The 27,961-nt window shown below is 46.1% G+C and overlaps 1 protein-coding gene across 2 annotated transcripts in view; it reads right to left on the reverse strand.

Moving 5' to 3' along the window:
- Positions 1-326: 326 nt before the first annotated feature.
- Positions 327-27,961, reverse strand: part of FAF2 (Fas associated factor family member 2) — a 30,663-nt gene continuing 3,028 nt past the window's right edge. The window contains exons 1-12 of one of the 2 annotated variants that reach the window (XM_038412278.2): positions 23,423-24,781; positions 20,206-22,529; positions 12,455-12,523; positions 9,671-9,805; positions 8,775-8,851; positions 6,010-6,148; positions 4,576-4,661; positions 4,403-4,494; positions 3,245-3,422; positions 2,098-2,269; positions 1,690-1,833; positions 327-1,120 (exon numbers count right to left, since the gene is read on the reverse strand). In XM_038412278.2, the coding sequence (XP_038268206.1) occupies positions 938-1,120; positions 1,690-1,833; positions 2,098-2,269; positions 3,245-3,422; positions 4,403-4,494; positions 4,576-4,661; positions 6,010-6,148; positions 8,775-8,851; positions 9,671-9,805; positions 12,455-12,523; positions 20,206-20,334 (1,404 nt within the window). In that variant the 5' untranslated portion in view covers positions 20,335-22,529; positions 23,423-24,781 and the 3' untranslated portion in view covers positions 327-937. Of the gene's footprint in view, positions 1,121-1,689; positions 1,834-2,097; positions 2,270-3,244; positions 3,423-4,402; positions 4,495-4,575; positions 4,662-6,009; positions 6,149-8,774; positions 8,852-9,670; positions 9,806-12,454; positions 12,524-20,205; positions 22,530-23,422; positions 24,782-27,961 lie in introns of those variants that run through there. The other variant, XM_038412279.2, reaches the window with a different exon arrangement.

Raw genomic sequence — 27,961 nt, forward strand, 5'->3', positions numbered from 1 at the left:
CTTATATAGGCTCCTATTACCCCCCACCCCAATTTTTCACACTTGCTGTCTGGTCACCCTGGCCATGACACAGGCAGTGGCTGCAACACAGCAACTGGAGCCAAGAAGGCTGAAGACAAGTACAGAGCTAGATTAACCTTGCAACACAGAGCCTAAGACAAGATTCATTCCTGGTGCGCGCAGGTAGGTCATTAGAACCAGCTCAGAATGCCCCCTACATGCCCTCCACCCTCTACAGTGGGTGCTTTGTAGCCGACTGGCTGCCCTGCGGATGGAACAGGAGCAGCCTGTGTGGAGAGTAAAGCACTGACACCAGGAAGCATTCGCACAGGCACGCTAGAGGCAGAGTTTATTACACTACGCAGGCTAAGAACCCTGGGCAAGATCCCATGGCGTTAAGAACTTCAACCAGCTCTTTATCAAAAAATTAATACCATTGTCAACTCCAGTCTCCTTTGGTCATTACAAAGCAAGAGAACTAGTAAAAGGAAGGTGTTTATACACAGGGGGAAGCCGAAGAAATTCTGTCCATCCCTCCCCTCCCCTCCCCAGGCAGGCAGGCCCCCAACCCATTGCACAGGTGCAGTGTCCTTTGGCCACCAGGAGCAGCAAAGTATCAAATCTTCACAAGACGGCAGGCCTTGGGGGTCTAGTATTTTCAATAAAAGCAACATTGACCAAAAGCTGCCATTTCAGCCCTTCCCTGGGGAGGGCCATGGTGGCCCCTCTCCCTCTCTGCCGTCAAGTGTAAGGGGATGACTGCATGGGAGTGGGTGAGCCATGGATCACACACACTTCCTCGCGCCAGCGCAGACACACAGCGTGGCTGGCGCAGGTGACGTGGTCTCTGATCCCTCATTTGTACACAGCAGTCTTTAAAAAAAATATTGTATTATAATAATCTGAATTTCTCCTTCCATCGTGTTTTGGAAAAGTGTCAATCGTCCGTGAGGTCCTGAACAAAGAGAACTTCCGTGTGGCTGAGTCCAGCCTCCTGCAGCGTGGGAGGGTTGGGCCACTCCTCTGTAGGGAGGCAGGGCAGGACACGGCGAGGGAAGTTGGCCTCAATCTGGAACTTCTCTGGGCTCTCTTTCAAGGAGAATAGGAAGTCATGGATCACCTGGAAGGGAAGCACAGAGGCATTTGCCAATGGACAAGCAGCATGCAGTAATTCCCCCAGTCCTGGGCCAGGTACTACAATGCCCACCTGATGTGGGGGCCCAGCTGCTAGTCTCTTAGCAGTCAGAGCATTTAGTCTGTCAAACCCTAAGGACAACCTGAACCCTGCACAGAACCACACTGCCCACTAGGGACAGCTGTTTTCTCAAGACCCTGCTTGAAGCATGCCAGAGGCTGGTCTCGGTGTTCCTGGGAAATCCAGAGCACTGGCTCAGGCCTGAGAAGCAGCAGGAAGCCCAGGTTTAAGAGGGGAAAGCGGCATTTCAGCTTTACACCTGGACTTTGACTCTTCTTTTGCTTCCCTGCCAGCTGGATCCTGCCCAGCAGGGACAAGTGTGGTTACCCTCCCCCGATGCAAGCACAGCACCTCTGCCTAGCTGTGGCTCTAGCAAGGGGGCCCTCGTGACAGCAGCGAGCGTGGCCGCCCCCTGGCCTGTCCGGCCAGCTTGGGAATTCGGGATTCTGTGGCTGCTCTAGACATCCATGGCCTTCCACTCCTGACCCCCTCACCGTTAACGACTGTGTGAAATGGAATCGCCTCTCCACTCTGGAATCGTTGGGCAGCTTGAAAATGATCTTCACGCTCTCCGGGTCATCGGGCTGCGGCTCTGGTGGGAGGCATTCCGATCTGCGCACCTTCTCCTCCTGCAGAGTCTGAAAAGCAACGAGGAAGATCAGAGCACCAGGCTGGCATGGAGCTGGCCTCAATGCCAAGGCATAGCATGTCCTGCCCGGGAGACAGGAAACCCCAGAGAAGGACTTACGAGGCAGATGAAGGGTTATACAAACTCAACACCTGACTGGAGACCAGTGGGCAGGCCGACCACGAAGCCCTAGAGTGGGAAACTAGCAGGAAGCAGCAGCAAGAGCTGGGAGCCAATGCCGCTGCTGTGCTTCCCACGCACACTTCCCTCTCACCTGGCGCCGTCTCTCCTCCGCTAGCTTCTGCTGCTGCACCTCTTCTTCCCTTCTCTTCTTCCTCTCCCGCTCCTCCTTTTTTTTGCGTTCCTTCTCCTGATCCGCCCGCAGGGAAGCCAGGTACGCCTCATCCTGCTGCTGCCTCAGGACCTGCGTTTGGTTTCTCTCCTCCCTGCAAACATCGGGGAACGAGGGGTGGTTAACACCAACAGACCAGAAACACAGGCAGGGCAGGGCCAGAGGAGGACAGTAGCCTCCACAGCACTAACACCTTCTCAAATGAAGAGCACACAGACGATGCAGAAGGTTTCCCACTCCCGAAGGAGGCTGGGCTCTCTATGGTGACTAGTCCCTGGCATAGATGGCATCAATTTCAGGCTCAGGATAAAGGCACAAACAAGGGCTGTAGTGTGGGCAAGTGCCATGCACACTGCACCCAAAAGCTCTGCTCTGCAGCCCTCTGCTGCAGATAGCTACTCCCTTGTTTCTTTAGCCTGTTCCTGACTCACTTTAGAAACCCACAGGTCTGACCATCAGCTAGGCACACACTCTAACTGGGGAGCAGGAAGGACTAAAGGGAATGACACACCAAGGTGGTGTCCTATCGGCTCAGTCTGAATGGAGCCCACATCAATACCTGGAGGGGGCATGTGTCAATGAGACAGCCGCAGGACATCACAAATGCAGCCTTAACTCAGCAGCACAGCCACCGGGGCTGGAGTTCCAAAGCAGGCGACCCCATACAAGACTGGCTGAAGAGATCAGCGTGACTCTGGCCGAAATGCCTGGATCCCAGTTACACTCTTAGCCACAGTCAGAGTCCAGCTACATCCAGACTTTCCCTGAAGGGTGCCAGCAGCTCCTGGCTGCCCCAAACGTCCAGAAAAATGGAGCAGATTGTGGTTACTCATCTTTGAGCAGGAATGCTGCCCATGGAGACCTCGATTCCCAGAATGCAGTGTCGTCTGAATGTACACATCTGGGGGGAGCACTGCATGCACCAGCATTTCCTCTGGCCGCTGAATGCATTGCAGAACCAAGTGCAGCCCACACTGAGCCCCCCTGAATTAGAACTGACCCACTCAACTGGGAATTCCCAGCTCCACAAGACAAGTATTACTGGGGCTTCCAGTTCCCAGCCTAGTACCTTTCCAGGCGCTCAGACACCAAGTACGTCTGGTTGGCATCCATGATGAATGTCAGCTGGTTAATGAGGTCATCAGGCTGGATGAGGCCTTCTAGCCGCCCCACCACCGTCATTCTGCGATCTTTCAACATAATCATGGCGAGGAATGGGTATGTGTTCTCACGCAGAGCCTGGGACACTGGGAGATGGGCACAGAAACCACCATCACCACTGGCAGTCCCAACAGAGGGGCCAAGGGGTCATAAGACTAGAATTGCCTCCCTCCCCAAGCCTCTCGAGGTGGGCAGCTCCTGCTGTCCTGACAATCCCTTTGCTGGGCATAGAGAGACAGCTTCAGACTCCATGGCTGCCAACCCACTAGTCCATTCACTTTTTAGAAGTGACCTGTGAATCAGCAAAGCTAAGACAACCAAGACAGATGTCAGAGGTGTTCTTCCTGAGACAGTCACACCTCCAAGGGCTCAGTAGCCTGGCAGTCCCAGGTTCAATTCTTGGACCCAGCTGCTCATTCTGTGGGCCATGAAGGATCTAAACTACCACACAAACCACTCTTTCAGTCTTTGGAGGACGACACGCATTGTTCAGCACAAACCCCACCAGGCACTTGCAAGGACAGGTATCAATTGTTCGGAAAGGATTTTTAGGTTACTGTTAATGGAATGCTGCAAAGCCTAGTTGTGGACTAGTAGGTGGATATTCTTGCCCCCCATCCAGTCCTAAGAAGGACCCTGAGATATGGGGGGGGGGGGGAGGAGGAGGAGAAAAACCAAGGAAATCTCCTGTGGCCATTTTGTCCCTAGGCACCACACAAACCACTGTCATTAGACACCTGCTTCCCCACTCAGCCTAACGCCCCTATGACAAGGCCACTGAAGGAGCAGCAGCTAGCTCTGCTGAGACAGGATGGTGAAACAGCCAGTATTAAGAGCAGAGGGCTCCTTGGTCTGCAATATTAGTCTCAGATATGGTATGTCCTCTGTTATGCAGAACGTGGTATGGATTAGCCCCATTCCACTCAGTGCAGTAAGGAATCACTTACTCACCTGCACAGGGAAATTATCAAGTATGCAGAACAGATGCAGATTGTTTGCAATACTAATCTGTTTATTCCAGATTTAACAAGAATCAGGAAGAGTTCAGCAGGGGGAAGATACTCACCTCTGTATCCCTCTGGTTTGTTTGTGGAGCATGCCCAGAAAAGCATCCTAGTGTTGATGAGGGTGATCACCTCCGGTGCACACAGTGTGTTGCTGGGGGAAGAGAATAGATGGCAGACAGAGCTAGGTCCCAAACACATGGATAGTTATTTAAGAAAACTCTCTCCAACCTACCGACAGAATTCATCTGAATCTTGGTGGTCGTCACCGTGAAGATAAACCAAAAGGAAGCGCAGCTCCCGCTTAGCGTCATTCAGCGCCTGGGGAGGGAGCACAGAAAAGCTGGAGTGAGAGGGGCCTGGAGCACTGGGACTGCTGCCCCCTTGGTATAGCAGCGGGATGGGTGTGCCAGTGGAAAACTGCCAGGGGAAGCAGTTTTTCAATCTAATGTGGTATTAATTGAAGAGCATGCAACAGAGGAAGAACATGCCAGGCCTCCCTCCGCACCAATGTGCCCAGCGAATTCTCTGCATGCAGGAGAAAGGAGCCCTTGACTGTGCTTTCCTCACTGTTCCCTGGCAGGCAGGGCCTTGGGAGAATGCCAAGCAAAGCACTGCACACCTAGTGACCCAGGAGGATTTCTCTGGCTCAGCCTCCAGGAGGACTCCCATAGCCCAGAATCATATGCAGTTTTTTCTCCATTTTCCAATTTGGAAGATGTAGGATCCAACCTTCTAACCACATCCACTGAAACATGTTATTAAGCTGATTTCTGTAACCCCCCCACTTCTCAGCCGAAACATTTCACTTATATAGTTTCCTGATTCCACCCACAAGCCCAGCAGCGCAAGTGTTTGATGGACTCTGTTTAACTGGCGCTGAGTTGCTGATAGCCCAACAGCCCCATATCACTAAGTTTGGGTTCTAAGTATGGCCCCTTGTTTCTGGGGGCAGGGACTGCTGGAGTGAATGACCTAAACACTTGAGTAGTACTAAGGGATATTGGCTCAGCAGTGCTCTCTGGCACTCAACTACCTGCTGGGATGGACTCCACAACAGAGGAGTGTGCGCGCATCGAGGCTGGGACTGAAAGGGGGCGGGGGAAGGAGACAGACACATGCTAGGGAGCCCCTCTTCTTCTGGGAAGAATCATCACCCAAATCTAACAAAAGAGGGATCTGTTCTCTCCTTTTACCTCCTTGACTCAAAGGGGCCATTTCCCCAAGTTTCTCAAGTTACTGAGCTAAATTCTGCTCAGACTTGGTGCAGCCCCAGTCACTTCCAATGGGGTGTACATCAGGACAGACTTTGGGCCACTATGTCAGCTTATAAAACTGGTACTAGCAGAACGAAAGAAGGGGTGTAGGCTTCCGAGCCACAGAGACAGTTGAGGAACGGCCAGATCAGCTTTGCCTTCCCAACTTCAGTTGTTTGGCAAGTCCCTGAGCCTGGTAGAGACCCCACCATGGCAAATGCCTACAGTGGGATGGACTCAGGTTTCTAATACGCTCATAATCGAGATCTCCATTACCTCGTTACTGAGTCTGAACATTAGTACTGGACTTTTAAAATGCAAAATGGCTTTTGTCATTCCTCTTTAGGGCAAGTGTGCCAGGCAATACCAGCAAGATAGTCCCACGTACCTTTGCACCAACATGCTGTACTGACCTGGCTGTACGTTCCCTGGTAGAAGACAGGGTGTATCCTCCCATATTTTTCCTCAAACATATGAATAAATGAAACAATGTCACCCACTGGGTCTGTGACCCTACTGCGAGGGTCAGGGCGTATAAAACGCACAGCAAACCTACGAGAAAAGCATAGGACACTGGAAATTCAGCTTACTGACTTTCTGAAGATCTTTTTCTGCTCAACATTTACAGCTATCTGCTAACACACTGACTACTCCATCTTGAGACCACAATATGAGCATCCTATAGAAAAACCTAAGCCAGGTACAGTTCCATGCTCCAAGGCATCAGCTGATTGCCAGAGGTTATGATGGATTTCCTCACCTGCACTCCCTCCAGGAACAGCGATGCATAACTGGCCAGCTGTATTGTGTGTGTGGAAGGTTCAACATCCTCTCGAACATCAGGCATAAGCCACAGCCAGAGACAAGATACCAGATTTAAGGGATCATTGGTCTTATATTGGCTGGCAATTCATATGAAGTTGATCAGGACAAGTCTCTTCCAGAACTGCAGTTTTGTTGCACAAAGGGTTTAATGCACGAGTGTTTATTTTAGGCAGCTGCTGGAAGAGGAGATTACACCAGAGAGCAAATTATTGCAGCCTGTTGTCTGTGTCTTGGCTCTTTAGCCTGTAAACTCTAAGGCAGGAACTGTGTTACCCTACATGCTTGTTCACGAGGGGAAACTTTGGGCATTGCCTCAATAGATATAAGTGTGCCCATTCCTTGTTTGATCTCCATTGTTTAATATTTAGGAACTGCAAGTGTCAGCCTGATTTTGAATTAGGATTAAATACATTAGTTTCCTTTACAGATTCATAAGACACTGCTAGGAATAGAATAAAATCGTAGGGCTGGAAGGGACCTCAAGAGGTCATCAAGTCCTGCCTCAGCACAGCGGGCTGGACCAAGTAAGCCTGGACCATCCCTGACAAGAGTTTTTCCAACCCGTTCTTAAAAACATCGCCTATTCCAGATCTTAACTACCCTTAGGCGGGTAGCATAGACGTGATTGGCGGGTAGTGATTGATCTATTGGGGATCGATTCATTGCATCTAGTGTAGACGCAATAAATCGATTCCCGATCGCTCTGCCGTTGACTCCAGAACTCCACCACAGCGAGAGGCGGAAGTGGAGCGGCGACCGTCGATCCCGTGCCACGAGGACGCCAATTAAGTGATTCTAAGTCAATCTAAGATACATCTACTTCAGCTACGCTATTCTTGTAACTGAAGTTGCATACCTTAGATCGATCCCCCACTCTAGTGTAGACCAGGCCTTAGAGTTAAAAAGATTTTCCTAATTTCTAACCTAAATCTTCCTTGCTGCAGATTAAGCCCAATACTTGTGGTCCTACTTTCAGTGGCCATGGAGAGCAAATAACTGATCATCGTCCTATTTATAACAGCCTTTCACATATTTGAAGAAATATCAGGTCCCCCACTTGGTCTTCTTTTCTCAAGTCTAAACAGGCCATTTTTTAAAATCTTTCCATATAGGTCAGGTTTTCTAAACCTATCATCATTTCTCTTGCTCTCCTCTAGACTTGCTCCAGTTGTCCACAGCTTTCCTAAAGTGTGGCACCCAGAACTGGGTACAGGACTGCAGCTGAGTCCTCACCAGTGCTGAGAAGAGCAGGACAATTACCTCCTTTGTTGTCCATATGACATTTCTGTGACTACACCCCAGAATAACAACTTTTTTCACAGCTGCCTCACACAGTTGACTCATATTCAACTTGCAATCCACTATAATCCCAGGTACTTTTCAGCAACGCCATCACCTAGGCATTATTCCTTATTTTGTAGTTGTGCATTGGATTTTTCCTTCCTAAGTACTTTGCACTTATCTTTCCTGAATTTCATTTTGCTGAATTCAGACCAATTCTCCAATTTTTCAAGGTCATTTTCAACTCTAATCCTATCCTCCTAAGTGCTTGAAACACCTCCCAGCGTATTGTCATCTGCAAATTTTTCAGTACACTCTCCCACTCCATTATCCAAGACATTAATGAAAATATTGAATAATACTGGATTCAGGACTGACCCCTGTGGGATCCAGCTAGGGAATCCTTCCTAGTTTGATAGCGAACCCTTGTTAACTACTCTGAGTATGGTCTTTCAACTAGTTGTGCACCCACCTTATACTAATTTAATCTAGACATATTTCTCTAGTTTGCTTATGAGAATGTGACATGGGACTGTGTCAAAAGCCTTATTAAAATCAAGATACATCATACCTACTGTTTCCCCCCCATCCACTAAGCCAGTAACCCTGCCAAAGAAAGAAAATCAGGTTGGTTTGGCATGCTGGCTATTCCTTATAACCCTGTTATCCCCTAGGTGCTCACAAAATGATAGCTTCAGAATTTGTTCCAGAATCTTTCCAGGTATTGAAGTTAGGCTGACTAGTCTATAAATTCCCTGGGTCCTCTTTGTTCCCCTTCTCTAGTCCTCTGCGACGTCACCCATCCTCCATGAGTTCTCGGAGATCATACTTATCTGAAACCTATTTTCTACTATACAACATTCATTTGTTACCAACGTCTATGTTCTAGGTCTCCAAGACACAGAAACCATGCAACGCTACAGAGAACTTTGATGTGTGAGTATTTGATGAATACAAAACCTGACGTTTTATTAGACTTAACAGAAAATTCCAGCCAAAAGCAGCACAGCCATACTTGGGAGTTAGATTTTGCTTTGCTACAATCAACAAACCTGCACAAAAAAGTACTTACCTAAATATATCAAGTAACGTGTAATAGGTAAATCGGAATGGAAGCATTATCAAGTAGTAACCCCATCCCAACAGGCCCTGAAATTACAAACAAACAGAGTGTTAGGTATTTATCCCTTCCCCTTGAGATACCGTAGTGCAGATATCCCTCTATCCAGCATCAAACACGCTGCAATATATGTGAAACAGACTGTGTGGTCTAGTGCTCTGAACTCAGGCCTGTAAGCTAGTGACTTGCTGAATGACCTCAGGCTAGTCAAATTTTCTGAGTAGTCACCAACAGGTGCCTCACTTTGAGAGCCCAACCTGAGACATTTTAGGCATACAAAGCCAGTGACCACTTTCAAAAACTGGGCTTTAATCTTTCATCTCACTTTCCCTACCTGTGAAATAGGGATAACAGCACTTACTCATCTTACAGAGGTTCTGTGAAGACTGAAGTGTTATACAACTGCTACATATTAACTATCTGCAGACAGGTTAATGGACATCTTATACTAGCACATAAAGCAGATTACATCAGTTCAGCAGGCCGTCATACAAATAGATCATCCTACAGCAAGACAGCAGGAACAGACTTTCATTCTAGTTGAATTGGGACAGCTGAGTTGCCATTCTGCTCTGCCCTCACTTCAAGCTGTAGGGAGAAGAAGGAGTTTGCTGGGCACTATGAAAAATACCAGAAAGGAAAACATCTAAAGTAGTAATAGAGAAGGTAAGAATAGTTCTGCCCAGGGAACTGCACTGTTTGTAGCTTTCAAGAGAAAATATTTAGAAACAAGAAAGCAGATGCGCTAAGGAAACAGAGTTCCTTTCCCTGTTGATGAACTTCTTTCCTTCTTCAGAGATGTCACCCATTCCACACAAAGAGACAAACCCAACTAGTAAATAACTTGCCCTTGGTTGCGGCCTTGAAACAACGTAGCTGTAGATCCTGTGGTCGGCTGTATTGACCTGCAATGGCCGGGATGGAGGTGGATTGAAGACACTTGGGACACCCTCTTGCTCATTCAACCGGTCCTGTACAGCTGCCTAACATAGGAGGAGCAGCAAAAGGGGACCATCAGAAGTTGCAATGGATACATGCAGGTTAGAGAAATACACTAGTTCCATTCTGAAGTTTGGGGTAGGTGTTAGTTGTCCCTGTGCCTGGACCACCGGACATGTGCAACTTAACACATCAAAATAAAGTAACTGCTGCCAGCTTCCAGACTAGGTGTTTCCAAGGTGTCTCATATTTGTACAACCCTGAGCTTACATGGTGCTGTACCGTTGGAGAGCTGTGCCAAACAAGCGATCTGTTTATAGCCCTACCTCCCAATCCAGGGGCTCAAAGTGGTAGTACAGGAAAAAATGCAGGCACATGGCAGGAGGCCATAAATGGAATGTTAGGCACCATTAGGAAAGGGACAGATTAAGAAAGAAAATAACATAATGCCATTATATAAATCCATGGTACACCCGCACTTGAATACTCAATGCAATTCTGATCATTCCTTCTCAAAAAAAGAAAAGATGTACTGAATTTGGAAAAAAGGCATCAAAAACGACGAGGGGGATGGAACAGATTCCATGTGAGGAGAGATTAAAAAGACCGGGCCTGTTCATCTTAGAAGAGAGACAGCGAAGGGGAGATGACAGAGGTCTATAAAATCGTGACTGGTGTGGAGAAAGCGAGTAGGGAAGTGTTATTTACCCCTTCCCATAACACAAGAACCAGGGGTCACCCAAAGAAATTAATAGGCAGATGGTTTAAAACAAATATAAGGAAGTACTTCTTCACACAATGCACAGTTAGCCTGTGGACCTCATTTTCAGGGGATGTTGTGAAGACCAGAAGTATAACGGGGTTTCTAAAAGAAATAGATAAGTTCCTGGAGGACAGGTCCATCAATGGCTATTAGCCAAGATGATCAGGGATGCAACCCCATGCTCTGGGAATTCCTAAACCTCTGACTCCCAGAAGCTGGGACTAGATGACAGGGGTGAATCACACGATAATTGCCCTGTTCTGTTCATCCCCTCTGAAGCATTTGGCAACAGCCATTGTCAGAGACAGGATACTGGGCTAGATGGACCACTGGTCTGACCCAGTGTGGCCATTCTTGTGGGTCAAGATCTAAACAGGTGTTAAGAATGTTTTAAAAGGCGTGATAGAACTGCGTGCATGTTGGCTGGAAAGCTTGTAGACGTGTAGGGGACTGCATGGTTGAAGACACTAAGACTCAGAGTGGTTTAGAGGGGTGCTCGTAAAGTGTGCAAGAGGAGTAGAGGTAAATGGGAGCCTAGCCACAGAAGAGGCCAGTACAGAGATTCAATATGACAGAAAAACAATTTTGGCAGCTTCATTCTAAATGGATTGAAGTGGTAACAATAACGAGCAGCTTTACAACAAGTGTGATTGGGCTGAATTCAGTTCATAGTTGTTGTGAAGTGGGAATTTTGGTAATATTTTTCTCATTCCACTGTGGGCCCTGGTGTCCCTCTGTGCTGGGTGTGAAGGGTTAAAAAGCTCTTGGGGGAGAGCAGGGGACATGAAGTGAGTGCCTCACATACGTGTCTGGGTGTTAAAGGACTGGCTGAAACCAACCCATAGCAATAAAACATGTGGAAAGACAATGGAAACCCCCAATCACCAGCATGTTCACTCCTAGCAACCAGCAGCCAAGAGGAAAGAGATTTCCCTCAACCCCTCTGCAGGAGAGCAGAGCAAAGGCCCCAGGTGGAGAACAAAGGGGAAAGCTGTCAAGTGGCTGGGTTAAGAGCTGCCTTTGGAGTGACACTCACCTGGCTGGGAGGAAGGACAAAGGGACAGAGACAGGAAGAGAGCCAAAATGGCTTTGATAGCGGCATTGCTGAAGGGCTCCCTGGCCTGGCATTGGCCAGGTTGAACTCTCTCTTAACCTTTGCCTCTCTTTGCTAGCTTAAGGACTTTCAGATTCTGTACACCAGGTGACTGTGTGGAAAATGTCAGCGGGGTAGTTGCAAACACTCACTGAGAGTATTGCACACTGAGGGGGTACAGTACAAGCCTCCCACAGGAGTCTGGCTGGGCTGGATTTGTTCTAGGGAGCCATGAAGACAGACAGGGATTGCTGATGCCTGAAGGTCCAGTTTTGGAGTCCGTGAGCCTGCCCCCGTGGAATCATGTGGGTTCTTGGGGGCTGGCACACTAAAGTGGTCACTTCCAAGGGACTGGGTACAGGCTGGGGCATAGACCCGATCCTGGGGTTGGTGACAGCTTCTATCATGTTTCCCAACATTAGCAAGGTCTGACTGCATCCACTAGGTACGTGTATTCCGATTTACACTTGGAGACCAAGAGAAAAGGAATACGAGATAAAGAACTGCAGGTTAGAGAGTGGAGGTACAATCACAGTTCAATGAACAACTCAATATGAATGGAAATTGTGAACAAACAATTAAATGAGACCACCTAAGATTCTTAACAATAAGCAAAGGTATAAAGCTTGCTGGGGGGAGGGTGATTAGGAGCTTGGCAGATTACTTTTGAAGTGTAAGCATGATGATTTTATAATATGATCTTGATTATAAATTACTCAGGCCACTATAAGGATCCTTTAAGAAAGAGAATTCTGCTTTGAGAGACCCACAGTCATTCAGACTATTAATCTAAGTTGCTGGAAAGAAAAGTGTCCCAACTATAATTCTAACTGGTACCTCTATGTTCCAGTTGTGTTGCTCCAGGGTATGACGACACTGATCCATAGACTCTATGCCAGTCAAGTCCTGGAGAAGGAAGGAAAAAAACAAAGGATGAATGCTAAGGAAGTGTAATATTTCTATAGTTCATTGCTGTATTTGAACAGAAGAGTGTTACCATAATACAAAATTAACAACCAGACCCTTTGGTTTAAAAAGCTTCCCCTCCCAATTCAGCACTGATTGCTTCCGGCAGTTGCTCATGAAAATCATGCAACTTCTGTAGGTATTCTTATTTCTTCTGAGAAACGGTGAGCTCTCAGACAGGACTTTACATTCTCCCAACACTAAGTAATCCCCAACACTTCTGCAAGGTAGGTAAGTATCTTACCCATTACCGGCTTCTAGCCAGACTGACAAATCCAATCAGCCTTACTGCCTGGGAGCCTTCCCCTCCACTCCAGAAGGAATGGGATGCTACTCCTAAAAATCAATACACATAAAGGTCACCCCCCAAGCTCCTGCCTAGCAGGGAGTGAGGGAAGCCACTGGCAAGCCTTTCAGCCCGTTACTTCAGGCACAATTCATTGCAACTGTAAAGCATTCAGCTGAAATGAGTGATATTGTTGAAGATGTAGCATTGTTCAGCTTTACACTATATGCTGTAGCGTACAATGTCATCCAGTTTACACAGATACAGCACTCTGAACATATTACAATGTGATCTGAAACTCAGTGATTGTGCAAAAAATACCAAACCACCACCTACAGACCTCACAGCCACTGGGGCTCTCAGTACTCATTCAACAGCAGGTAAGCACAATTTAAGTCCTTGCTAATCAAAACTTCTGCACAAGAAGTCACATGGACATGGGCATCTGACATTGTAAGATCGCAAGCTAACATCACTTTAATCAAAGATTTTTGTCCTCATGCAAAAGTTAACATTCCTGTCACCATACCGGAGAAATAAATCTCTCCCCACACCACCCACTAAAAACGTCCTCTAAAATACATAATAGGGTTTTATTTTATACTATGCCCATCACCATGGTATCTGAGCACATATATATATATTTATGGAAAACCATTCTGCAGTTAGCCCTGTAGAAGCAACTGTTTGAAGCAGTCAGTGGAAGTTAAGCATATTATGGGAGATATCATTAAGTGATGTTGGTGCACAAACCTAAAAGTAAATAAAAGAAAGCCACATTGGCTTCCGCTCCATTAAAAAACAAACCAGTAGGGAAATCCTGTTCCATTTGGTAAACTGAAAGCCCCTGAGAGAGAGCTTATATTTGTAGTAGTAATTATTTTACAGGGAAGTGAGTGGCAAGGGAAGACACGATTCATTTTAGTTGTTGCACCTTCCAATGCGCATTGACCCTTTTAAGCCAGAGTCCATTGTTTCCCATTCTGCCTCATTTCTTGTATCAACCCCCTCAGCAAGATCTCTTGTAAGGCCAAGCTTTATTAAGATTAAGTAGCTCATGTTCTGGACTGACTCACCGTTTGCACAGACTGTTTGCATACTGTTTCAGTTTCTTTCTTATTACAGTGGCTTGAAAAATTTATTGGACATCTAGCTTTGGGATTAAACCTGATGGCCAGAGAGAGATTTAAAAAATTTATTAATGCTAATGTTAAAAAAATTATATAGTACACAAGTTAAGAAAAGAGAGTGTCTGTATATCTAATGAAGAGAGGGAAGAGCATCTTCGCAAGCAGGCTGGCTAACCTAGTGAGGAGGGCTTTACACTAAGTTCACCTGGGGAAGGAGACCAAAGCCCTGAGGTAAGTGGGATACCGGGAGGAAGTACAAGCAGGAGAATGCAAGAGGGGAGGGCTCCTGCCTTATACTGAGAAAGCCTAACGATCAGCGAGTTATCTTAAGGTGCCTATATACAAAGGCAAGAAGCCTGGGAAACAAGCAGGGAGAACTGGAAGTCCTGGCACAGTCAAGGAATTATGATGTGACTGGAACAACAGAGACTTGGTGGGATAACTCACATGACTGGAGTACTGTCATGGATGGATATAAACTGTTCAGGAAGGACAGGCAGGGCAGAAAAGGTGGGGGAGTTGCACTGTATATGAGTGAGCAGTATGACTGCTCAGAGCTCCGGTATGAAACTGCAGAAAATCCTGAGAGTCTCTGGATTAAGTTTAGAAGTGTGAGCAACAAGGGTGATGTCGTGGTGGGAGTCTGCTACAGACCACTGCACCAGAGAGATGAGGTGGATGAGACTTTCTTCTGGCAACTCACAGAAGTGACTAGATTGCAGGCCCTGGTTCTCATGGGAGACTTCAATCACCCTGATATCTGCTGGGAGAGCAATACAGCGGTGCACAGACAATCCAGGAAGTTTTTAGAAAGTGTAGGGGACAATTTCCTGGTGCAAGTGCTAGAGGAATCAACTAGGGGCAGAGCTCTTCTTGACCTGCTGCTCACAAACCGGGAAGAATTCATAGGGGAAGCAAAAGTGGATGGGATCCTGGGAGGCAGTGACCATGAGATAGTAGAGTTCAGAATCCTGACATAAGGAAGAAAGGAGAGCAGCAGAATTTGGATCCTGGACTTCAGAAAAGCAGACTTTGATTCCCTCAGGGAACTGATGGGCAAGATCCCCTGGGAGAATAACAAGAGAGCAGGCTATATTTTAAAGAATCCTTATTGAGGTCACAGGAACAAACCATCCTGAGGTGTAGAAAGAATAATAAATATGGCAGGCGACCAGCTTGGCTTAACAGTGAAATCCTTGCTGATCTTAAACACAAAAAAGAAGCTTACAAGAAGTGGAAGATTGGACAAATGACCAGGGAGGAGTATAAAAATATTGCTCAGGCATGCAGGAGTGAAATCAGGAAGGCCAAATCACACTTGGAGTTGCAGCTAGCAAGAGATGTTAAGAGAAACAAGAAGGGTTTCTTCAGGTATGTTAGCAACAAGAAGAAAATCAAGGAAAGTGTGGGCCCCTTACTGAATGAGGGAGGCAACCTAGTGACAGAGGATGTGGAAAAAGCTAACGTACTCAATGCTTTTTTTGCCTCTGTCTTCACAAACAAGGTCAGCTCCCAGATTGCTGCACTGGGAAGCAGAGCATGGGGAGGAGGTGACTAGCCCTCTGTGAAGAAAGAAGTGGTTCGGGACTATTTAGAAAAGATGGACGAGCACAAGTCCATGGGGCCGGATGCGCTGCATCCAAGAGTGCTAAAGGAGTTGGCGGATGTGACTGCAGAGCCATTGGCCATTATCTTTGAAACCTCATGGCGATCGAGGGAGGTCCCGGACGACTGGAAAAAGACTAATGTAGTGCCCATCTTTAAAAAAGGGAAGGAGGAGGATCCGGAGAACTACAGGCCAGTCAGCCTCACCTCAGTCCCTGGAAAAATCATGGAGCAGGTCCTCAAGGAATCAATTCTGAAGCACTTAGAGGTGAGGAAAGTGATCAGGAACTGTCAGCATGGATTCACCAAGGGCAAGTCATGCCTGACTAATCTAATTGTCTTCTATGATGAGATAACTGGCTCTATGGATGAGGGGAAAGCAGCGGATGTGTTATTCCTTGACTTTAGCAAAGCTTTTGACACAGTCTCCCACAGTATTCTTGCCAGCAAGTTAAAGAAGTATGAGCTGGAGGAATGGACTATAAGGTGTATAGAAAGCTGGCTAGATTATCGGGTTCAACTGGTAGTGATCAATGGCTCCATGTCTAGTTGGCAGCCGATATCAAGTGGAGTGCCCCAAGGGTCCGTCCTGGGGCCGGTTTTGTTCAATATCTTCATTATTGATCTGGAGAATGGCGTGGATTGCACCCTCAGCAAGTTTGCAGATGACACTAAACTGGGAGGAGTGGTAGATACGCTGGAGGGTACGGATAGGATACAGAGGGACCTAAACAAATTAGAGGGTTGGGCCAAAAGAAATCTGATGAGGTTCAACAAGGACAAGTGCAGAGTCCTGCACTTAGGACGGAAGAATACCATGCACCGCCACAGACTAGGGACTGAATGGCTAGGCAGCAGTTCTGCAGAAAAGGACCTAGGGGTTACAGTGGACAAGAAGCTGGATATGAGTCAACAGTGTTCCCTTGTTGCCAAGAAGGCCAATGGCATTTTGGGCTGTATAAGTAGGGGCACTGCCAGCAGATCGAGGGACGTGATCATTCCCCCCTATTCGAGATTGGTGAGGCCTCATCTGGAGTACTGTGTCCAGTTTTGGGCCTCACACTACAAGAAGGATGTGGAAAAATTGGAAAGTGTCAAGCGGAGGGCAACAAAAATGATTAGCAAAAAGAAAAGGAGTACTTGTGGCACCTTAGAGACTAACAAATTTATGTGAGCATAAGCTGAAGTGAACTGTAGCTCACTTCATTGGATGCATTCAGTGGAAAATACAGTGGGGAGATTTATATACATAAAGAACATGAAACAATGGGTGTTACCATACACACTGTAATGAGAGTGATCAGGTAAGGTGAGCTATTACCAGCAGGAGAGCGGGGATGGGGGGGGGGGAACCTTTTGTAGTGATAATCAAGGTGGGCCATTTCCAGCAGTTGACAAGAACATCTGAGGAACAGTTGGGGGGGGGGGGAGAGAATAAACATGGGGAAATAGTTTTACTTTGTGTAATGACCCATCCAGTCCCAGTCTTCATTCAAGCCTAAGTTAATTGTATCCAGTTTGCAAATTAATTCCAAATCAGCAGTCTCTTGTTGGAGTCTGTTTTTGAAGTTTTTTTTTGCTGAAGAGTTGCAAATTTTAGATCCATAATCGAGTGACCAAAGAGACTGAAGTGTTCTCCGACTGATTTTTGAATGTTATAATTCTTGACATCTGATTTATGTCCATTTATTCTTTTATGCAGAGATTGTCCAGTTTGACCAATGTACATGGCAGAGGGGCATTGCTGGCACATATCACATTGGTAGATGCGCAGGTGAACGAGCCTCCAATAGTATAGTTGATGTGATTAGGCCCTATGATGGTGTCCCCTGAATAGATATGTGGACACAGTTAGCAATGGGCTTTGTTGCAAGGATAGGTTCCTGGGTTAGTGGTTCTGTTGTGTGGTTGCTGGTGAGTATTTGTTTCAGGTTGGGGGGCAGTCTGTAAGCAAGGACTGGCCTGTCTCCCAAGATCTGTGAGAGTGGACTGGAACACATGACTTATGAGGAGAGGCTGAGGGAACTGGGATTGTTTAGTCTGCAGAAGAGAAGAATGAGGGGGGTTTGATAGCTGCTTTCAACTACCTGAAAGGGGGTTCCAAAGAGGATGGATCTAGACTGTTCTCAGTAGTAGATGACAGAACGAGGAGTAATGGTCTCAAGTTGCAGTGAGGGAGATTAGGTTGGATATTAGGAAAAACTTTCACTAGGAGGGTGGTGAAGCACTGGAATGTGTTACCTAGGGAGGTGGTGAAATCTCCTTCCTTTGAGGTTAAGGTCAGGCTTGACAAAGCCCTGGCTGGGATGATTTAGTTGGGGATTGGTCCTGCTTTGAGCAAGGGGTTGGACTAGATGACCTCCTTAGGTCCCTTCCAACCCTGATATTCTATGATCTGGGTATAGTGCTTAGACTATTCACAAATAAAAAGTTTTAAAAGTCATAAGATACATATAGTGCATAATCAGCAATAACCCAAATTTAGGTGAATAAATTTAACAATACAGTTTAGATATTAGAATCTGAATACTCGGGTACATCACTCATGAAAAATTGTAGAGAGAGTTGGTTGTGGAAAGCAAAATATATTAATAGGGTAGGCCTACATTGTCAGTGAGGTCCAGGGAAAATAACCTGGTGAAAAGCCCAGGCTCTTCATTCCTACCCCAAGATGTTGAGGTATTGGGGGTGCTGTCAGGTGTCTGAAATTTGAAGGTGCCCTATAGAATAGAGGATATGGCTGCTTGGTGCTATTAGTGCCTAAACTGCACATTACTCATCACAGATGAAGCCTTCTGAGGTACAGAGGATCTGTTCCTTAGCCAAATGCAACAAGTTTCATGTCTACTACTTGGACTCCCAATTCTGTAAAATAGTGAGACAAGCTCTCACTAAGTCAGTTCTCATTCAATACTTGAAAATATTTTGGGCTAAGTTCAGTTTCCTATTTTAATTTTGAGCCTTACAGAAACTTGGCAAGATCCAACCTGCCACACAAGACAGGTTTGCTTTACTGCAAGAGACAGCATGCTCTGGCTGTGAAGGTGGAGTGGTAATCTGATATAAATTCCTTTGGGCAGTCTCCAATTATACCCTTTCATTTTCTAAATCTGTGCACCTTTCACTTCTGTCCACTTTTGCTATTCCTGTTAAATTTTGCTTGCTACCTCCCCAAGTTACTTGGCTCTTTTAGAACAGATATCCAGGCCCTCTTGAAAACCTTTGGCTGTCCAGGTGAGAATGTTTTGAGGATCAAGGGACTTCAGTTGCCATACTGAAGAAGGATGGCTCATCTGTTTTAGGAATCTGAGATTTTTCTCCCCAACTTCAAACATTTTGGATTCTCCCTCAACTATTAATTCACCTTGTAAACAAGAGCAGTGCTTGAGATTTAGCACTTGGACTAATCAGGATTCTGTTGCTCCTGAGCACTCTGACTATGCCCACTTACTCTTTGCCACAGCTACAAGACTGGACCTTTTCTAGAGTTAGAAGAGTACAGCAGTTCAGCTTCTCTTTCCCCTAGGAGACTTCACAGTCATTCAGAATGATCAGCTTTCCTCGTTAGCCTGACACCACTCGGTAGGTGACAGTGTGCATACAAAAATACATTCACAGGCCTTCAACTGTAGCATTTAAGTCAGGCCTGGTCTGCACTAAAAAGTTATGTCGACCCAGCTAAGTCACACACCTGAGCGACACAGTTAAGCCGATCTAACCCCTGATGTAGACTGTGCCAGGACGAAAGAATTATTCCATTGACCTAGTTACCGCCTTTTGGGGAGATGAATTAACTACACTGACAGGAGAGGCCCTCCCGTCAACATAGTAGTGACTACACTGAAGTGTTACAATGGCACAGCTGCAGCAATGCAGCTACACTGCAGTATGATTTCAAGTGTAGACAAGCCCTCAGTCACTTAAATCAGGTGTTTCTAGCCTGGTATTCTTGTTCATCTGAGATCTCCTATTCAATGACACCTGCTTTTGTTGCTGAAATATCTTATCAGTAAAGTTATGATTTTGTCATAGTTATTTTTAGTGAAAGTCACAGACTGGTTGTGGGAAATAAAAGTCACAGAAGCCATGACCTGTCTGTGACTTTCACTAAAAATGATGTGGGGGGGGGAGGGGGAGAAGCAAACCAGAGCCCCACTGTGACTGGGAACTTTGAGCCCCCCCCCACCCCGGGAGATCTGGGGTTCCCTCACTGGCTGACAGCTCCAGCCCTGCTGCCCCAGGGCTGAAGGGAAAATGTCATGGAGGTTTCTGAAAGTCACGGAATCTGACTTCTGTGACAATCTTATCCTTACTTATCAGCAAGTTTCATGGCCATTAAGTCTCAGCTTTAAGGATCTTTTACATAATTTGCTGTCATTCAACTAAATTCCATGCTTTTAACTCCAGCCACACTTCATTGTCTGCCATTATGAAGTATCCTTCTGAAACAAGGATTTGGATAACAAACTATGTTCCTAAGGGCATGTCTACAATACGAACTTTTGCCTCCACAAGTTATGTTGGCATTAAGCCACTGCAGTTAGTATATTGCTTGTGTATCTTCCTATTTGGCTCCTTTCATCTGTGCTGCGCGTACTCACCAGGAATGGCTGTGTTGATGCACAGCACAGTGCACCATGGGTAGGTATCCCAGTACGCAACCCGCCACCATCCAGCACACTGTCTTTTGGTAAGTTTTGGCACTTCATGAGAAGGCAGAAACTAGTCATGCAGGGGTGATGGGGTGCAAGAAGTCAATTTACCAGATTACAACCGTTTCCATTCCATGTCATCTATAGCCCACAATTTTCACCTGTTTAAAATCCCATGCAGCCCTCCTCGCTGTCCACCTTCTGTGACATAATCATGGAGCCTGAACAGCTCTTAACTACTGCCATTAAGTGTTGCAAGCACAAGACACACAATCCTTCAGTATTGGCATTGCTGCAAGAAAAGCCACAGGGAACATGATGATTTGCAGGAGGGCAGATTGCTGAGAGACCAGCGAGAACCAATTCAAGATCGTTGGTGGTATTCACGAAGCAGCTGCAAATGGTGGAGTGCCGCTTTTGGGCCTGAAAAATGAGCGCTGACTGGTGAGATTGCATCATCATGCAGGCTTAGGATGATGATCAGTGACTGCAAAACTTTTGGAAGCACAAGGTCGCATTCCCAGATCCATGCGCCGAGCTTGCCCCAGGCCTCCAACATAGGCACACCAGAATGAAAGCTGCACTGACATCGGAGAAGTGAGTAGCAATTGCCTTGTGGTAATTTGCAATGCTGGATTGCTACCAGTCAGTGGGAAGTCATTTCAGAGCTGGAAAATTCAGGGTGGGAGCCATTGTCCTACAAGTGTGCAGGCCATGAACTGTCTCCAGTTACGCAGGACTGACTCTCAGCAACATGCAGGACCCAGTGGGTGGATCTGCAGCAATGAAGTTCTCAAATGGCAATGGAGTAAGAGACAGCACGCATATCCCTATTTTGGCACCAGATCACCTTGCCACCAAGCATGTCATCAGAAAGGGCTACTTTTCTATGGTTATGCAAGCCTTGCTGGATCACCAGGGATGAGTCATCCACATCAATGCTGGCTGGTCAGGGAAGGTGCATGATGCTTGCATCTTTAAAAAGGCAGTTTTGTAGAAAGCTACAAGCAGATGCTCTCTTTCCCAACCAGCTGATTACCATTTGCAATGTTGAAATTACACTAGTGATCCTGGGGGCTCCAGCCTCCAGCTCATGAAGTCAAACACCAGCCACCTCAACAGCTATCAGCTCAGCAGGTGCAGAATGACAGTTGAATGCACTTTTGGTAGATTGAAGGGACGCTGATCCTGTTTGGTCACAAGATTGAATCTCAGTGAAAAAAAATATCCCAGCCATTACAGCTGCCTGCTTGCCATGCATAATATCTGTGAAGGGAAGGGGGAAAGTTGCCACTGGGGTGGAGGTAGAGTGGCTGTCTGCTGACTTTGAACAGCAAGACACAAGGGCTATCAGATGAGCTCAACAAGGAACTCTACAGCTTAGGGAAGCTTTGGAAGAGCACCTGAACATTGAATCACAGTAATGTGTTGTGGTGTACTGGGCTACACCTGGACCTGCTGTTTTGAGGCTTGTTAGGAATTGTGTGGTGCTTAGTGTACATCTAGGAATATAACACTGTCAAAGTAACTTAATTTTGTGGTGCTTGCTGTGCATTTATGATTATTACACTGTGTTTGTCACTGATCCTGAGTTGCGTCACACTGAACAACAACAAGTAAGCAGGTACTTTCAGTACCACTAGCCACTCTGCAGCATGTTAATTAATTTTCCCAACAGAAAATTGAATAACAAAACCAGTGCAAAGAAAACTGTGCAATTTAAAAGCAACTTAAAAGCAAAAACATTAAAAACTGAATAAATTTATGGAACAGAACTTTACAAGGGAAAGGAACATTCATGTCCATTTTAGCTACACATTCAGCAACCATGGCTTTCACAGTCAGTGCATGTGAAGGTGTAGCTGTTTTTAACGTCCCCTAGCATGGAGTGGTCAGAGTAGGGATGTGGGCCCCTGATGCCAAATGGAATGTTGCGAGGGACGTAGGGAAGAGCTGTAATGGAGTTCTCCATGGACTGCAAAGGGAAAGCGAGCCCATGACCGTTGAACCTGTAGGTCAACAAGAGTCTGCAACATCTGTGCGCGCTGCCGGAGATGCTCCATTGTGTCCTGGTGCTTCTTCTGTCTGCTCTGTCCTTCTCCATACAGTCTGCAATATTCACCCTCCAGGCCCTCTGCTCCCAGTCTGATGCAGCACTGGCTTACATGATCTCGCTGAACATGTCATCCTGAGTTCTCTTCTTTCTCCTCTTTGTCCGGCTCAGCATTTGGCAAGGGTGGAAGAGGAATCTCTCATGGCCACAAAAGCAGCAGCTACAGATAACAAACAAACATATCATTGTCAGTACAGTCACAACGGAAAGCAAAAGTTAACATTCAGAACTCCCTTCCCTTGCTCCCCTCCAAGTATTAAACAAAACATGCTTATTAACACTTCTGCTTTGGAGCGCTTGTGCATGGCAACACTCACAGAACTACAGAACTAGCCATAGTGCGGAAAATGTGGGGGGAATGGCTCAGTTACATTAAACTATCACAAAAACAATGAGGAGTTGGGTGGCACTTTAGAGACTAACAGATTTATTGATCCATGAATCTGAAGAAGTGGGTTTTTTTACCCACGAAAGCTTATGCCCGAATAAATCTGTTATTCTTGAAGGTGCCACCGGACTCTTTGTTGTTTTTGTGGATACAGACTAACACAGCTACCCCTCTGATATTAAACTATCAATATAGATCAATGGAACTGAATATTTAAACCATTTTCCACATGCGGTAGTGATTTTAGCAGATCTCACTCCTGACAGACACAGAAAGCACAGCTGCTGCTGGTCCCAAAAGCACCTGGGCCCATCTGCTGCCAGCCTGTTTACTGCAGTGGTGCCTGCTGAAGTTATTGACAACTGGCATGGGAAAGGAAGAAATAAGGTTGCCACCCTCAGAACCCTTTGAGGGAGGATTGCAGAGTACCTCCATGGAAGTTTCATTGAGATCTCTCAGGAAGATTCAAGTGACATCCAACTGCTCCGCACGCCCCCTTGCCTAACTGTACAGGGGAATGAAAAGCAACCAACGCCTCTGCCTCTCTTTCTTGTACTGCTACCACTTCTAGTATTAGTGAGTTAATGAAAAGTTGATAGCTGTGTCCTGTGAAGCTGGGGATGCCATTAATACATCACTAATAGGAAATACATTTACACACTTACCTGAGGTTCTTTCCCCTGCACTGGGCTTGTCCATGATCTACTGCCAGGACTGACTGGATCGCAGTGGAGTCTCAAACAGGTCCTGGCTTGCAGGGCAGCCAAACCCATCAGTCACATGTCCCCCGTCCTCCTCCTCCTCTTCCTCACTGTTCAAACTAGGGGCTGTGACTTGGGCTTCTCGGAGATATCCATGATGGTGTGCAGGATGGTGGTGGGGTCTCTGCCAAGTAGGCATGCAGCTCTTTGTAAAAGCAGCAAGTCTGCAGCTCAGACTGTATTGACTGTTGGCCTCCCTGGCCTTCTGATATGCCTGCTGCAGTTCCTTTGCTTTCAGGTAGCATTGCCGCTGCTCTCTCTCATATCCCTTCTCCCGCATCCCCCATGCAATCTGCTCATAGATGTCCTCTTTTCCCCATAGGCCCAGGAGATCCAGTACCTTCTGTCTATTCCAAGCCAGAATGCATCTGGAGCGCGTAGCTCACATGGTCAGCTGGGCAGTTGCACACAACAACGGAGGGCCGCTAGGTGTGCTTGCCAAACTGGACAATCAGGAAAATGCATTTCAAAAATCTGCAGTGATTTAACAGGTTGGTGTGGGGGGGAGGCATCTCGTCTCTGTGACCCCTGGATGGTGAAATTCACAATTTTGACCAGAGTGCTTGGTTTCACGCATTGTGAGACAGCTGCAGGAAGTCTGTTAAGGTTAACATAGGAAATGCAGTATCTACACTTGTACCGTGTCAGCCTCAGTATATTGACCATGGCCCAGTGCCACTCGGGGAGATGGTGTTACTGCATTACTGTAACAGCATGCTTACCCAAATAGGAGACAAATTTAAGTGTAGACACATGTACAACTAGGTTCTCACAAGGTGGCTTATATTGACCTAACTTTGTAGCGTAGCCTAGACATCAATGAACGTACATTTTGGATGCCTTTTCGAAGCACTGGACCTGAATGGACACAAGCACATACTTTATCCTGGTGCCTGCTATTTGTTCAGGCATTTGAGTTTTTACAATGGAGCATCTAAGCCTTTGAATAGCATGTGTTGTAAAGCTCCTCATCACCATCTCTTTTAATAACCCTGTAATGCTGCTAGTGACTGCATATTTACAAGATTGAGAAACTTGTTCACACTTTTGTTTTTACAGATCAGGATTACAGCTGGGTGCTGTTAACAGGACTGCCTGCCCTGTCAGAACATTCTCTCCTTTTTAAGTTCCAAAAACTGCTACTGCATTTTGTGTATGAAAAGCAAATATACATCACAGTTTGTTATATAAGAACATAAGAACGGCCATACTGGGTCAGGCCAAAAATCCATCCAGCCCAGTATCCTGTCTGCCGACAGTGGCCAATGCCAGGTGCCCCAGAGGGAGTGAACCTAACAGGTAATGATCTAGTGATCTCTCTCCTGCCATCCATCTCCACCCTCTGCCAGACAGACAGGCTAGGGACACCATTCCTTCCCCATCCTGGCTAATAGCCATAAACGGATTTAACCTCCATGAATTTATCCAGTTCTCTTTTAAACCATTATAGTCCTAGCCTGCACAACCTCCTCAGGCAAGGAGTTCCACAGGTTGACTGTGCGCTGACTGAAGAAGAACTTCCTTTTGTTTTAAGCCTGTTACCCATTAATTTCATTTGGTGGCCCCTTGTTCTTAGATTCATAGATACTAAGGTCAGAAGGGACCATTCTGATCATCTAGTCCGACCTCCTGCACAGCGCAGGCCACAGAATCTCACCCACCCACTCCTACAAAAAACCTCCCCTATGTCTGAGCTATTGAAATCCTCAAATCAGGGTTTAAAGACTTCAAGGAGCAGAGAAGCCTCCCTCAAGTCAACCATGCCCCATGCTACAGAGGAAGGCGAAAAACCTCCAGGGCCTCTCCAACCTGCCCTGGAGGAAAATTCCTTCCTGACCCCAAATATGGCGATCAGCTAAACCCTGAGCATATGGGCAAGATTCACCAGCCAGATACTACAGAAAATTCTTTCCTGGGTAACTCAGATCCCATCCATCTAATATCCCATCTCAGGGGATTAGTCCTATTTACCCTGAATATTTAAAGATCAATTACTTACCACAATCAGAATCAGTTCTTATATTATGGGAACAAGTAAATAACTTTTCCTTATTCACTTTCTCCACACCACTCATGATTTTATAGACCTCTATCATATCCCCCCTTAGTCTTCTCTTTTCCAAGCTGAAAAGTCCTAGCCTCTTTAATCTCTCCTCATATGGGACCTATTCCAAACCCCTAATCATTTTAGATGCCCTTTTCTGAATCTTTTCTAATGCCAGTATATCTTTTTTGAGATGATGGGACCACATCTGTGTGCAGCATTCAAAATGTAGGCGTACCATGGATTTATATAAGGGCAATAAGATTTTCTCCATCTTATTCTCTATCCCTTTTTTAACGAGTCCTAACATCCCATTTGCTTTTTTGACTGCCGCTGCACACTGCGTGGACGTCTTCAGAGAACTATCCACAATGACTCCAAGATCTTTCTCCTGATTAGTTGTAGCTAAATTAGCCCCCATCATATCTTATGTATAGTTGGGGTTATTTTTTCCCCAGGTGCATTACTTTACATTTATCCACATTAAATTTAATTTGCCAATCACTTAGTTTTGTGAGATCTTTTTGAAGTTCTTCACAGTCTGCTTTGGTCTCAACTATCTTGAGCAGTTTAATACCATCTACAAATTTTGCCACCTCACTGTTTACCCCTTTCTCCAGATCATTTATGAATAAGTTGAATAGGATTGGTCCTAAGACTGACCCTTGGGGAACACCACTAGTTACCCCTCTCCATTCTGAAAATTTACCATTTATTCCTACCTTTGTTCCCCATCTTTTAACCAGTTCTCAATCCATGAAAGGATCTTCTCTCTTATTCCATGACAACTTAATTTATGTAAATTCCCTAAGTTCCATTAGTTTTAAAGAGTGTTGATCTTTATAATATTTGCAGGGGGGCTTACAGAGCTGATTAGCTATGTGTATGTTTTGATGAGTACTAATTCACAACACTATTCACTGACCATCACTGTAATATTGCAGTTGTGTTCTTAGTAACATTCCAGGCCTTATCCACAATGGCATTTTTCATGAAACCTCCCACGAGTGGGAGCATTAGTGTAGATCAGCCTACAACATTTTTACCACAATTTGCATTAGTACTCCCACCATTGTTACAACCAATGGAGATGTACTGGTGATAGGAGGTTTCCCCCAAAACTGCCTGTGTAGATGCAACCTCAGATACCAGCATCAGCTTGTTAAACAGCATTCTTACTACCATGTTCCAGTGTAGAGGCAACATAGTTCAGAGATGTTTATAAATCATCTCATTGATGCTGAAAATAGTTTTCCACTGAATGTTAATGCCTGGTACGACTACAGTTCAAACTATCAGTCAAGAACCATGTTTAGACCATTCTTGCTGGCAAATATTAATGCAGTTTCCCTATAGCTTGTAGGGACCTTTGTATTAACAGCAAGATCCCCCCCCCTTTTTTAAATACACTAGCCAGCAAGACCATGTTAGAAATCTGAAGTAAATACCACACTTCAACTGCAGTCAGCTTTAATTTCCAGTATCTTATGTGAATTTGTCAGATATTCATCATGTAAAGGTTTCCCCCCCCAAGAAAAAGTAGCAAATTTTATTAGTCTTTAGTTTCAAATGCATAAATGACATTTTTAAACAATTCCACTTAATCATAATTTTCCTCTTTACTGCTATCCAGTAGACCCTCAAAAAGGTATGAGCATCAGAGTTACGGACTTGCTGGTCAACTGGACAACCTGTGGAACTGGAAGTCAATCAGGCAGCAGCGCAGACTAAAAAAATCCAAACAAAAAGCAAATACTGCACTGCCTTGGGGCGCGGGTCTTGAGTCACAGGGGTTGGAACTGCAGCTGCAGGGTGGAGGGATGGTCAGGGCTCCAGGTGGGGGCTCAGGGCTTCAGCCCTGCAGCTCCACTTCCGGTTTTAGCCTCATGTGGGGTGCTGGGGCTCAGGGCTTCAGCCCTGCAGCTCCGCTCCCAGCTTCAGCTACTCATGGGGTGCTGGGGCTTTAGCTATACGGGGAGTGCCTGTTTCAGCCCCAGCGCTCCCCCTGTAGCTAAACCCCTGAGTCCCAATGATCCCCCAGGTCTAAAGCCTTGAGCCCCGGTGCTCCTGTGGGGCAGAAGCCCAGAGACCCCTGCCCAGAGCCCTGGCGCCCCGAGTGTCAGAAGCCTTCCATCACCAGAGTATCTACTACTGTATCTCTCTCTGAATTCACAGGCCTTGTCCTTTTACTCAATTCACTTCACTTCTTACTATACCTTTACACAAATATAAAAAGAGACAACAAAAAAGCTAATCCCAGCAAACCAGCAGTCACAAACAGGCTCCCAAGCAGAACAATGCAACCTAACATGGGGGCTCAGAATGCATGAATGCATTACATAACAGAAACTTTCAAAAACTACAATATCAAGAACCACAAAAGCCCCATTAAAAACAAG

Source organism: Dermochelys coriacea, chromosome 8 (assembly GCF_009764565.3).
Source record: "Dermochelys coriacea isolate rDerCor1 chromosome 8, rDerCor1.pri.v4, whole genome shotgun sequence".
NCBI lineage: Eukaryota > Metazoa > Chordata > Testudines > Dermochelyidae > Dermochelys > Dermochelys coriacea.